This window comes from Schistocerca nitens, chromosome 8 (assembly GCF_023898315.1).
Source record: "Schistocerca nitens isolate TAMUIC-IGC-003100 chromosome 8, iqSchNite1.1, whole genome shotgun sequence".
In the NCBI taxonomy this organism is placed as follows: domain Eukaryota; kingdom Metazoa; phylum Arthropoda; class Insecta; order Orthoptera; family Acrididae; genus Schistocerca; species Schistocerca nitens.
Window position 1 is genome coordinate 346,419,871 of NC_064621.1, and position 14,134 is coordinate 346,434,004.

The window sequence follows — 14,134 nt, forward strand, 5'->3', positions numbered from 1 at the left end:
ATTTTGTAGTGTGTCCCCATGGCAAGGAAACACTACAGGAGTTCCTACGCCATCTCAGTGGCATACATGACAACGTCAAATTCACCATGGAGGTAGAAGAGAATGGCTGCCTCTCCTTCTTGGGTATTGTTATCAAGAAAAATCTGGATGGTACGTTGGGACACTTGGTCTACATGAAGAAGATGCACACGGACTTATATCTCAATGCCCGGAGCTGCCACCATCCAGCACAACATAGCTCAGTTCTGAACACCTTAGTACAAAGAGCCAGGTTGTGACAGTGAGAATTTGCCGCGTGAGGTAGCACATCAGCAGGAAACCTTCCGTAAGAATGATTACACCGAGACACAAATAAGACACACCCTGCATGCAGACAAAAGGCAGGAGAAGAAACCAGTAGAAGACCAAGCAAAATGTTTGGCGTTTCTGCCGTTTGCTGGACCGCCAACAGCCAAGATCACAAGAATATTAAAGAAGCATGAAATAATGACCATCTTTTGCACACCAAAAAAAGTGAAAGATATACTTGGCTTAAACAAAAACCAACTGAGATTGCAGACGCCGGGCATTTACAGTATTGAGTGTGAATGTGGGATGGAATATATCAGGCAGACATAATGATGTATCTCCCAACACTGTACTGAACACATCAGGAACATATGACTAGGACATACAAACAAGTCCACGGTAGCAGAACATAGCATTATTGAGGGACACACCTTCAAATTCGAAAAAACGAAGAAGCTGTTCAGCGCCAACGGTTTCTGGGACTTGATCTTCAAAGAGGCAGCGGAGACACGTCTGCACAACAATTTAGTAAACATGGATTGCGGTTTTCAGCTCAGTGCAGCGTGGAATCCCACAATTGACAAAATACATCAGGAATGCTTCGTACTGAAGGCAGCAGCATCCGCAGACAGATTGGATAGCCACTGGGTCTCTATGCCGGTCCGTGCTGCCCCCCCCCCCCCCCACCCCCACCCTAACTGCCGACGTGGTACCCCCTCCCGGAGGAACATGATTGGCCAGCCTACAGTAGTGGACAATGGCCAAGCAGCTATATAGATATGCAAAACACAGCATCCTGACACTTCGCCGTAAGATGATGGGTACGAAACTTATTGTAATGTTGCAACCAGTTGACGACACCACTCAGCTGATAACCTGAGCAGAATTCACCATGCAGATTATGCTAATGTATGTTAATAGTAATTAGTCAGAAATGAAAAAAGAAAATAAATAAATACAAAAAAAATTAAGGGGGCAGATGGAAAAACAAGAGGGGAAGTAAAAATATCCCATTCTCTTTGAGGTAATTTGTAATGTGCAAACACATTATGTGTTTCAAAATCCATCCTGTTGCATATCAATGTCAATAATATGGGCCTGTAATTTTGTGGATTACTCCTACTACCTTTCTTGAATTTTGGTGTGACCTGGGCAATTTTCCAGTCATTGGGTACAGATCTTTCGTCGAGCAAGAGGTTGTATGTGACTGTTAAGTATGGAGCTATTGCATCAGCATACTCTGAAAGGAACCTAATTGGGATGCGGTTTGGACCAGAAGACTTACTTTTATTAAGTGCTTTGAGTTGTTCACTACTCTGTGGATATCTACTTCAAAGTTACTCATGTTGGCAGCTGTTTTTGATTCAAATTCTGGAATATCTAATTTGTCTTCTTCAGTGAAGGAATTTCAGTAGGTTGTGTTTAGTAACTTTGCTTTCGCAGAACTGCCATTGTAGAGATGGAATTGACTGCGTCTTGCAGCTGGCATACTTTACATATCATTAGAATGTCTTTGGATTTTCGAAATAAAGTTTCGTTGTGGAAACTATTATAAGCGCCTCAGATTGATGTCTGTGTTAAATTGTGACCTTCTGTAAAAGATCACCAATCTTGGAGATTTTGCATTCTTTTAAATTTTCCATGTTTTTTCCATTGTGTCTGCAACAGTGTTCTGACCCATTTTGTGTACCACAGGGGATCAGCTCCATTGTTTGTTAATTTATTTGGTATAAATCTCTCAATTTCTGTCAGTACTATTTCTTTGAATTCAAGCCACATGTCGTCTACATTTACATTGTTAATTTGGATGGAGTGGAGATTGTCTCTCAGGAAGGCATCAAGTGAATTTTTAACTGCTTTTTTTGAATAGGTATATTTTTCATTTATTTTTTGAGGATTTGGGGGCTAAAATATTCAATCTTGCTCTGTGTTAACTATCTGTTTTGATGTTCATTATTAGCTCTGGATTGTTTATTGCTAAGGGGTCAAGTGCGTTTTCACAACTGTTTATTATTAATGTGGGCTCATGAACTAAATGCTGGAAATAATTTTGAGAGTATGCATTTAGCACAATTTTGGATGATGTTTTATGTGTACTCCTGGATTTAAACATGTATTTTCGTCAACAAATCAAGGGTAAATTAAAGTCACCACCAACTATAATTGTATGAGTCGGGTACATGTTTGAAATTAAACTCAAGTTTTCTTTGAACCTTTCAGGAATTGTATCATCTGAGCTGGAAGGTCAGTAAAAGGATCCAATTATTATTTTATTCTGGTTGAAAAGAATGACCTCTGCTCATACCAACTCACAGGAACTATCTGCTTCAAATTTCGCTAAAAGATAAACTACTTCTAACAACAACAAACACGTCTCCACCAATTGTCTTTAGCCTATGCTTTCGGAACACTGTTAGGTTCTTCACAAAAACTTTGGCTAAACTAATCTCCGGCTTTAGCCAGCTTTCAGTGCCTATAACGATTTGAGCATCAGTGCTTTTTATTACCACTTAGAGTTCTGGTACTTTACCACCACAGCTACAACAGTTTTACCAATTGTTCCTGTATATACATTCTTCCTATGTTTGACCTGCACCCTTTGAGACTGAAACCCTTTTTGTATTTCCCCAGGTCCCTCTAACATAAAAAAACTGCCCAGTCCACACCACACAGACCCTGATACCCATGTAGCCATCTCCAGTGAGTAGCGGATGCCTGACCTATTCAGCAGAACCCAAACCCCAATCACCCTGTGGCACAAGTTGAGGAATCTGCAGCATACACAGTCACAGAACCGTCTGAGCCTCTGATTTAGACCCTACACTCGGATTTGTACCAAAGATGCCTGCACTGAGATTGACCCCTCACCCACGGTTGAGTGGGAGATCATTGCTAAGTCTGGCAGGCAGTGAAAAGCATTCTGAGGGTTGATCATAGGGCCTCCCCGGTTTATTTGACGAACAGGCTTCAGGCGGTATCTGTGGCTGACGATGTCTCTAAGCTGGATGCAGTTGTCCACCTTGTTCCAGAGGAAGCATCTTGGCCCACAAGGTCTGGGCGTTCACAGAGGGTGGGTTTGCTGGTAGTTGGGAGTTCCAATTTTAGGCGCATAATGGGCCCCTTAGGAACATGGTTGCCAAGGAAGGGAAGGAAGCTATTGTGCACTCCATGTCCCTACTGGGGGGAGGATGCTCCTGGATGCCGTGAAGAGTTCAGGGTGCAGCCAACTCCAGGTGGTGGCTCATGTCAGTACTAATGACGTGTGTCACTTTTGATCGTTGGAGATTTTCTCTGGTTTTGGGCGGATAGCAGAAATGTTAAAGACTGCCAGTCTTGCTTCTGAGATTAAGACGGAGCTCACCAACTGCAACATTATCGATAGAACCGACTGTTCCTTTGGTGCAGAGCCGAGTGGAGGGTCTGAATCAGAGGCTCAGGCAGTTCTGTGACCATGTAGGCTGCAGATTCCTTGATTTGCACCATTGGGTGGTGGGTTTCCGGGTTACGCTTAATAGGTCAGGAGTCCGCTACACATAGGAAGCGGCTACATGGGTAGCAGGTGCTGTGTGGAAGGGACTGGGTGGTTTTTTAGGTTAGAGGGCCTCAGGGAACCACAGATAGGGCATCTGTCTGAAAGGGGGCAGGTAAAACATAGTAAGTTAGTTGTAGAAACAATCAGTATTGTGGTTGTAAATTGTCGTAGCTGTGTTGGGAAGGAACCAAAGCTCCAACCCTAATGGAAGGCGCTGAAGCTCAAATAGTTATAGGTACAGAAACCTGCCTAAAGCCGGAAATGAGCTCAGCAGAAATTTTTTCTAATGATTTAACAGTGTTCTGAAAGGATAGATGAAATACAGTTGGTGGTAGAGTATTTATTGCTGTCAGAAGTAGTTTGCCTTGTAGTGAAATTGAAGTAGATAGTGAAATAGTGTGGGTAGCAGTTATACTTGACAATCAGACTAAACTATTAATTGGATCATTTACTGACCCCCAACTCAGAAGATATACACTCCTGGAAATTGAAATAAGAACACCGTGAATTCATTGTCCCAGGAAGGGGTAACTTTATTGACACATTCCTGGGGTCAGATATATCACATGATCACACTGACAGAACCACAGGCACATAGACACAGGCAACAGAGCATGCACAATGTCGGCACTAGTACAGTGTATATCCACCTTTCGCAGCAATGCAGGCTGCTATTCTCCCATGGAGACGATCGTAGAGATGCTGGATGTAGTCCTGTGGAACGGCTTGCCATGCCATTTCCACCTGGCGCCTCAGTTGGACCAGCGTTCGTGCTGGACGTGCAGACCGCGTGAGACGACGCTTCATCCAGTCCCAAACATGCTCAATGGGGGACAGATCCGGAGATCTTGCTGGCCAGGGTAGTTGACTTATACCTTCTAGAGCACGTTGGGTGGCACGGGATACATGCGGACGTGCATTGTCCTGTTGGAACAGCAAGTTCCCTTGCCGGTCTAGGAATGGTAGAACGATGGGTTCGATGACGGTTTGGATGTACCGTGCACTATTCAGTGTCCCCTCGACGATCACCAGTGGTGTACGGCCAGTGTAGGAGATCGCTCCCCACACCATGATGCCGGGTGTTGGCCCTGTGTGCCTCGGTCGTATGCTGTCCTGATTGTGGCGCTCACCTGCACGGCGCCAAACACGCATACGACCATCATTGGCACCAAGGCAGAAGCGACTCTCATCGCTGAAGACGACACGTCTCCATTCGTCCCTCCATTCATGCCTGTCACGACACCACTGGAGGCGGGCTGCACGATGTTGGGGCATGAGCGGAAGACGGCCTAACGGTGTGCGGGACCGTAGCCCAGCTTCATGGAGACGGTTGCGAATGGTCCTCGCCGATACCCCAGGAGCAACAGTGTCCCTAATTTGCTGGGAAGTGGCGGTGCGGTCCGCTATGGCACTGCGTAGGATCCTACGGTCTTGGCGTGCATCCGTGCGTTGCTGCGGTCCGGTCCCAGGTCGACGGGCACGTGCACCTTCCGCCGACCACTGGCGACAACATCAATGTACTGTGGAGACCTCACGCCCCACGTGTTGAGCAATTCGGCGGTACGTCCACCCGGCCTCCCGCATGCCCACTATACGCCCTCGCTCAAAGTCCGTCAACTGCACATACGGTTCACGTCCACGCTGTCGCGGCATGCTACCAGTGTTAAAGACTGCGATGGAGCTCCGTATGCCACGGCAAACTGGCTGACACTGACGGCGGCGGTGCACAAATGCTGCGCAGCTAGCGCCATTCGACGGCCAACACCACGGTTCCTGGTGTGTCCGCTGTGCCGTGCGTGTGATCATTGCTTGTACAGCCGTCTCGAAGTGTCCGGAGCAAGTATGGTGGGTCTGACACACCGGTGTCAATGTGTTCTTTTTTCCATTTCCAGGAGTGTAGTTGCTGAACAGTTCAAAGAAAACTTGAGTCTCATTTCAAATAGATACCCCACTCATACAATTATAGTCGGTGGTGACTTTAATCTACCCTCGATATGCTGAAAAAATTACACATTTAAAGCTGGCGGCAGGCACAAAACATTGTCTGAAATTATACTGAATGTTTTATCAGAAACTTATTTTGAACAGTTGGTTCATGGGCCCTCTCGAAGAGTAAATGGTTGCAAAAGCAAACTTGACCTCTTAGCAACAAATAATCCTGGACAAATAGTGAGTATCATGACGAATACAGGGATTAGCGACCACAAGGCAGTAGCTGCTAGGCTGAATACCATAACTCCTACAACCATCAAAAAGAAACAAAAAGTATATCTGTTTAAAAAAGCTGATAAAAAAGCTCTTAATGCCTTTTTTAAGAGACAGTCAGCACTCCTTCCGATCTGATCATTTAAACGTTGAAAAGTTGTGGAATGCTTTCAAAGAGATAGTATTGACAGCAATTGAGGGATGTATACCACATAAATTAATAAGTGATGGTACTGATCCCCCATGGTACCAAAACGGGTCAGATTGCTGTTGCAGAAGCAGCAAAAAAAGCATGCCAAATCTAAAATAATGCAAAATCCGCAAGATTGGCAAAGTTTTGCAGAAGTTCAAAATATAGTGCATACTTCAATGTGAGATGCTTACAATAATTTCCATAATGAAACTCTGTCTCAAAATCTGGCAGAAAACCCAAAGAGATTCCGGTCATACATAAAGCACACCAGTGGTGAAACGCAATCAATACCTTCACTGTGCAATAACAACGGTGAAGTCACTGATGACAGTCCCACTGAAGCAGAGTTATTAAACAAGACTTTTCTGAAACTTCTTCACCAAAGAAGACAAAGTAAATATTCCTGAATTCCAATCAAGAACAACTGCCAAGATGAGAAACATAGAAATAGATATCCTTGGTGTTGCAAAGCAGCTTAAATCACTTAATAAAAGCAAGGCTTCTGATCCAGATTGTATACCAGTCAGGTTCCTCGCAGTGTATGCTGATACAATAGCTCCATATTTAGCAATTATATACAACTGCTCGCTCACAGAAAGATCCGCACCTAAAGACTGGAAAATTGCTCAAGTGACACCAATACTCAAAAAAGGGAAGTAGGAGTAATCCGTTGAATTACAGGCCTATATCACTAACGTTGATTTGCAGTAGGGTTTTGGAACATATTCTGTATTCGAACATTATCAAGTACCTCGAAGAAAACGATTTATTGACATGTAGTCAGCACAGATTCAGAAAATATAGTTCTTGCGAAACACAACTAGCTCTTTATACTCATGAAGTAATGAGTGCTATCGACAGGGGGTGTCAAATTGGTTCCGTATTTTTAGATTTCCAAAAGGCTTTTGACACCGTTCCTCACAAGTGTCTCACAACCAAACTGCGTGCCTTTGGAATATTGCCTCAGTTGTGTGACTGGATTCGTGATTTCCTGTCAGAAAGGTCACAGTTTGTAGTAATAGACGGAAAGTCATCGAGTAAAACATAATTGATATCCGGCATTCCCCAAGGAAGTATTTTAGGCCTTCTATTGTTCCTGATCTGTTCTCAGTAGACGTCTTAGATTGTTTGCAGATGATGTTATCATTTACAGTCTTGTAAAGTCATCAGATGACCAAAACAAATTGCAAAGTGATTTAGATAAGATATCTGTATGGTGCGAAAAGTGGCAATTGACCCTGAATGAAGAAAAGTGTGAAGTTATTCACATGAGTACTGAAAGAAATCTGCTAAATTTCAATTGCACTATAAGTCACACAAATCTGAGGGCTGTAAATTCAACTAAATGCTTAGGGATTACACTTACAAATACCCTAAATTGGAACGATCACATAGATAATGTTGTGGGTAGAGTCAACCAAAGACTGCAATTCATTGGCAGAACACTTAGAAGGTGCAACAGGTCTACTAGAGAGACTGATTACACCACACTTGTCCCCCTATTCTGGAGTATTGCTTTGTGGTGTGCGAACCGTATCAGATGGGACTGACAGATGACATCGAAAAAGTACAAAGAAGGGCAGCTTGTTTTGTATTATTGTGATGTAGGGGAGATAGTGCTACACACATGATATGTGAATTGGAATGGCAATCATTAAAACAAAGGTGTTTTTCGTTGCGGCGGGATCTTCTTATGAAATTTCAATCATCAGTTTTCTCCTCCGATTGCAATTGAGTTCTGTTGGCACCCACTTACATAGGGAGAAATGATCATCACAATAAAATAAGAGAAATCAGGGCTTGCACAGAAAAAAAAATTTAAGTGCTCGTTTTTCCTGTGCGCCATTCGAGAGTGGAGTAGCATAGAGACAGCTTGATGGTGGTTCATTGAACCCTCTGCCGGGCACTTTATTGTGAATAGCAGAATAATCACGTAGATGTAGATGTAGAAGATCCACAGTTAGTCCTGTCTACTGTTGAAATCAGCTTTCATCTCGCAAGCAAGACTGGCAGCCTTTACCAGTTCTGTTAGCCACTTGAAACCAGAGAGAATCTCTTCTGATCCAAAGTGACACATGTCATTGGTATTGACTTGAGCCACTCCTGCAGTTGGCTGCATCCTGTGCTCTTTATGGTATCTGGAAGGACCCTTTCCACATCTGGAATGACTCCATCCAGTATGCCCAGGGAATGCACATTGGTTTTTTTCCCCCTCCCTGGTAGCCATGTCCCTAAGTGGCCCCATACTCTCATAGGCAGAGAAGTTCCCTCTGAAACAGGGCAAGTGACTGCATCTGGCTGAGGGATAGTGTCAGCCACATATAACACCTGGAACCTGTTTGTCAGACTAACTGGGGAGGTCTTACATGTGGCCTCCTGGAAAGTCTTTTTGCCACCTGCCATGGCCCGAGGTGACCTTTCACTCGACCACAGGTGAGTGTTCAACCTCAGTGCAAGTAGTAACTGGGCTAGTCACCAATGCGGGCTGTTCAGCAGACTCAGATGTGATGGATGTCTGTTGGATCCGCACAGTTGGCCCACAACAGTGATCTTATCCACTGCAGCTTCAAGCTATGTAACTGAAGCCATCACAACCTGGAGCTGAGAGCGAAGTGTCACCAACTCGGCTTCCATTTGCACACAACAGTCACAGTCCCTATCCATACCAAAGACCATGGAATATTTCCCCTCACAGACAAACAAGGACAATTCACACACACTGTGGAACTCTACTGTGGGCGTGGAGGTAATCACAAGAACTGAGTCCATTAAATTAGATTGACACGCAGAGATTCAAAAACTGAACTACCAAAGTACACACATGAGATTAAATAATTTGCTTATGATTTGGAAATGGTAATATGTCACAAAATCGGTTTACTTTCCTACACAAATGAACACATGAGAAATGTTAAAGATTAAATCATCACTCATGAAATTAAACTACCAAAACACACAGATGAAACTATACAATTTGCTCTTGGTTAGGAACTCATAAAGTGGCACAAAATCAGTTACTTCCCTGTGGTTGCTAGTGTCTTGGCCTGCTCTGTTGCTGCTTCAAGTGGAAACCATGAATGTAACTTTATTATCAGTACTGCAAAGAGCAAAGGGACTTAGAGTCAAATACAGTTCCAGATTTTTGTCCTAATCCTACTGTAATTCCCCAAGAATAGATTTCAGCCAACAATTTTTTGATGCTTTAGGTAAATAACTGTTTACTCATGATTACAACACACGAGTATATAAAGCAGAATTTCAAGCATCTGAGGTACATGAGTGAGCAAATGGAAATAGCACAACCAGAGTGCAAGAAGAAGGAATTAATGAGCATCCTCCAGATAAACCTCTAGTCCATCTGGTTTGTAGAGTAAGAATTTGCTAATAATACAGAGCAAGCAGGCAATTATGAGCAGTTGCTCCACCTTCAAATTACATCAACTGAAGTTTTCTGTTAAATATATGCATTTGCAACCATAGGTATTGTATAGTTACTAATGATAGTGTTTAAACTGTCTGTCTGTCTGTCTGTGTCACTCGACTTCTTTATCAGAAAACTGTCTTTATGTTACAGGTTGAATATCTCTCGATGTGTGGGATTAGGTTCAGCAGCCATGTTTTTCATTGCCCGTCTTCCAAAGCTGCGCACACTCTGGGTTGAGTACACAGACTTCAGGCGTTTACGTCCAGGAATAAAATGCATAATTGACCTACCAGAGTTGCGGCACCTCCACATGGGAATGACCACAAATCTACAATATGTACCATTTGATTCCTTCCCAGAGAATCTTTCAAATCTCAAGTAAGTTAAAAAGGAACATCAAAGAGTCTGAGGATTCTCTCAGTCATTTGAAAAAGTGTATATATGTAATGTTTTGTCACAATCTTTGTTGTTTGTTTATTAATATTTCAATTGAGATTTGGAATGAATTAGGTATCAAATATGAGTATGGAGCTGAGCTTAATTTTCATATATTCACACACCTGCTGGTACACAAATTTGGCGTACACCCAAGTGGAGCTCAGAGCATACACATGACTTGCTTTCAGTAGACCAATGTTGTAGGCCTATAGTACATGGAAAATTACCAATGATTCTTTAGAGATTGATGTATTGTGAAACTCATCTTGAAAGAAGAAGAGACATAGTCACCATTCTTTCACAGCCTCAGTTGTGGAAGCCAGCTCTCATTCTCACACATGGTACATTTCTTAAGCAGCACAACGTTTACATTTTATCAGCTAGAATGTGTTTAGGGACATATCACAGACTATGGAAGAATACATATTTATATTCTAAACAAATCGGTAGATGATATCAATGTATTATACAATCTCATCTGACTAAATTTCTTATATACTCTCACTTTGTTGCATAATTGGCTGATGGCTCTCCTGCCAAATCTTCTGTGTGTCTTGGGGATGGAAGGATCCTCTAGATTTCATTACAAGATATGGAGCAGTGACTTGATAGTTCTCAAGATTCAGAGATTCAGGATTATTAAATGACGTACCTTTGTTTATTAACATAACTTTTGTAGTTTACATTACATTACATTAATATTTGTTCGATAGATCATGAATATGACATATTGTAATGACGTTGCACGTACTAGTTTAACATGTTTTTTTTACACAACATAATTTTTTTACTGTTACTACTTCATATTATCTGTTGAGTAGAAGGAGTAGTCATTCAGAAATTCTTTTAATTTATTTGTAAATACTGGCTGGCTACCTGTTAGACTTCTAATGCTGTGTGGCAGCTTAATTTACCCCTTTCTGTCCCAAAGTCAGATTTAAACTGGAATATTGAAGATCATCCTTTCTTCTTGTGTTGTAGCTGTGTACATTGGTGTTATTTTTGAATTGGGATGGGTAATTAATAACAAACTTCACAAGTGAATATATGTGTTGCAAAGGTACTGTAAATATCCGAAGTTCCTTAAGTAAACGTCTGCTAGATAATCTTGGGTGGGCTCCAGCTATTGTTCTGCTTACATGCTTATGTGCAATAAATACTTTTTCTCTTAACAATGAATTACCTCAAAATATAGTGCCATATGGAAGCAGAGAATGAAAGAGAGTATAGTAGGCTAATTTACTGATATGTTTATCACCAAAATGTGGTATATCCCTGATAGCATAAGTATCTGAACCTTATAGACAGACCCTCTTCAAGTTTCTTCCTAATTACAGGATATGAAAGTCAGTGATAAGATATCAGTTCCTGAAAGCAGTACGACAGAACTGTCAACACGAAAAATCAGATTTGAAAACTAAAAGATTTCTGAGCGCTTTTTAAGTATAAGACATTTTGAAATTCATTACATGGTCACCAGTGTTTGAGTGCATAGTGGCCCATGTAATCATAAAGTTGCTGGTTTGAATCTTGCTAGCACTAACATTTTTTAAAACTTTTGTTTAAATTCCAAATTCATTCACAAATGGAAATTTTAATTAACAAATATTGAATCATAATATTTTAATAGAAATAACGTTTTTGTTTTAATTATTTGTCATATGAAAATAAATTAAAATTTGGTACAGACATGTGAAATGCCTTATTGCTAAATGGAAAAGTTGTGTACATCAGTGATACGTTCAGTTTCTAGAAACAAAGAAAGTATTTTATTTTTTATTTGACATTTTGCATTTTTGTATATGAATACCTTCATTTCCTTGTGATTAGTAATAAATATGAAGAGGTAATTTTTAGAACTTTTTCCAGTTCATGGTGGGATGATACAGTAGTTGTGATAAATGTTTTGAAGAGATAAACAGTCTTGGCTGCAAAGCTTGATCTTTTTTTGCAGCCAAGACTGTATATCTCTTCAAAAAGTTATTTTTACTAAAAAATTACAGTTCAGTATATGTTTATTAACATTTTCATTTGTTAGTAAATATGGAAGTTCAGTAAAAGTAAAGAAAGAAAGTTGCTACTAGTGAGATATCAACCAGCTACTTTATGAATACTAGATTTTCACTCTATGCAATGAGCTACCAGTGACCAGTAATAAGTTCAAAATGTTTTGTACCTGAAAGTGCTCAGAAATCTTCCAATATTGCACACTTATTCTTTTTTGAGAGTTTTTGAGAAGCACATCATACTGCTTTAAGAAACTGATCCCGAGGCACTGACCTTCAAATCTTGTAAGTATGAAAAATATCAAAAAGGGTCAGTTCATTCCACCCCTTGTCAGGATATACCTGACAATTTTACCATAACACACAAGCTAGAGGACATAAGGAAAGTAACAGCTGAATTTAATGAGCAATGATTTGCACCTTGATGAGCCTGAAGGAAGGCTGCAAAATACTACACTACGATAGTTGATCTTAGATTTAAAAAAAAAAAAAAAAAAAAAACCCTCAGATCAAGCTGAATTTCTGTTGTTAATTTCTAGAATTATTTAGAGAGAAACATTAGCGTATGTAACAGCTGCTGTCATGAATGGCTGAACCAGTATGTGATCATGTTGACATAATTTTGCATGTGTACTCATTAGCTTTCAGAGTTTACTGTAATTTTGTTGATGTCATGTTTCTTGAGTGGGCAAGAAATTTCAGAAGCTCAAGAGGAAGAAATTGGTCTCTTACTCTTCTAGTATTCCTGTAAGGAGAATTACACTTCCTGTTATCATTGCTTTAATATTTGTGATTTATCAAATGATTAAAGTAAATATGGAAAATACATCTTAAAGCTTCGTCTTTTTTCTAGTATGTATTTGTATGCACCAGTAATGCTTTAAATAAGGGCATTAGTGGCCAGTTTTGTAGGCTCAAAATTCTTCTGAGTGGCTGGTCTCTAAAATTTTAATGTCATGTTATTGTGCAGTGAGCTAGAACCAACATTGACTAGCAAAATTTTGCAGATCCTTTCAAGTTCTGTTGCAACCATGAATTAACATCCTAGTGATACTACAAAAGAACAATATTTCATTTTGTGTAAATAAAAGATGAAATGAAGTAAATAATAAAAAAACTACTGAACGATGAAATATTTTTTTCCATGTGTATGGTTAGAATGTAAATATTGAGTGTAGATAATAATTGCTTTGATAAGAATTCTTAGAGATGACTCATATTTAATGTAAAAAAGTTTAAAGGGGTTTCATAGACACTTGGCAGCAGAGTAAGAAAGGGAAATTTGAACTATTTCTAGTGAACAGTAAAATATATGTAGTTAGACAGCAGCCAGTTGGGACTGAACATCTCTTTCAAATGCATTCTCTAGGCGAGTAGCAGTAATTACACATCTCTTATTAAATTTTTAGCTACCAAACATATGCTTAAAATGCTATGACAACTTCAAATGCAGTGGTGAACAGAAATAGTAAGTACATGTAAGTCAATGAGCAGCATCATGTTCATGGCTGATACTTAATTGAAGTTATCTCAGTGGCTCAGATGTTATATCATGAAATGTGGTATCAAAAGGCTTGAACCATGTTAAACTGGATGGGTGAGTCTGTTCAGAGGTCTGTGGAAGGAAACAGTACACCAGCTCCAAAAGGACTATGCCCACTAAATCACCGCAGTGTTCAAACCAACTGGTGTGTTGATGACAGCTCTATCTAAGCAGACACTGTAAATATACAGGTTGTTCCAGAATTATATTTACAGCTTTGATTACCTTTATTTCAGAAATGGGGATAGGTGGAAAGTTTTGGTTTGTGGTATAATATTCACAAACACCGAAAGTTTCAGTGGCTGTTTAAGAGAGTTCAGTGTCTGCTCCACATGTAGCATGCAGGATATTTAAACGATATCCCAGTTCCTTCCATGTCAAGCCTAGCATGTATTCATTAACATGTGCAATTGCTGCTCTGATGCAAGCCTGCAGATCTTGCACAGAATCTGGTAGACAGCATCCTCCACAAAGCCTCAAAGAAAAAACTCTAATGGGACTACAT

The 14,134-nt window shown here is 40.6% G+C and overlaps 1 protein-coding gene across 1 annotated transcript in view; it reads left to right on the forward strand.

Moving 5' to 3' along the window:
* LOC126199167 (S-phase kinase-associated protein 2-like) overlaps nucleotides 1-14,134 on the forward strand; it is a 194,836-nt gene that overhangs the window by 162,649 nt on the left and 18,053 nt on the right. The window contains exon 10 of the mRNA XM_049935927.1: nucleotides 9,793-10,020. Coding sequence (XP_049791884.1) covers nucleotides 9,793-10,020 — 228 coding nt within the window. The remainder of the gene's footprint in view (nucleotides 1-9,792; nucleotides 10,021-14,134) is intronic.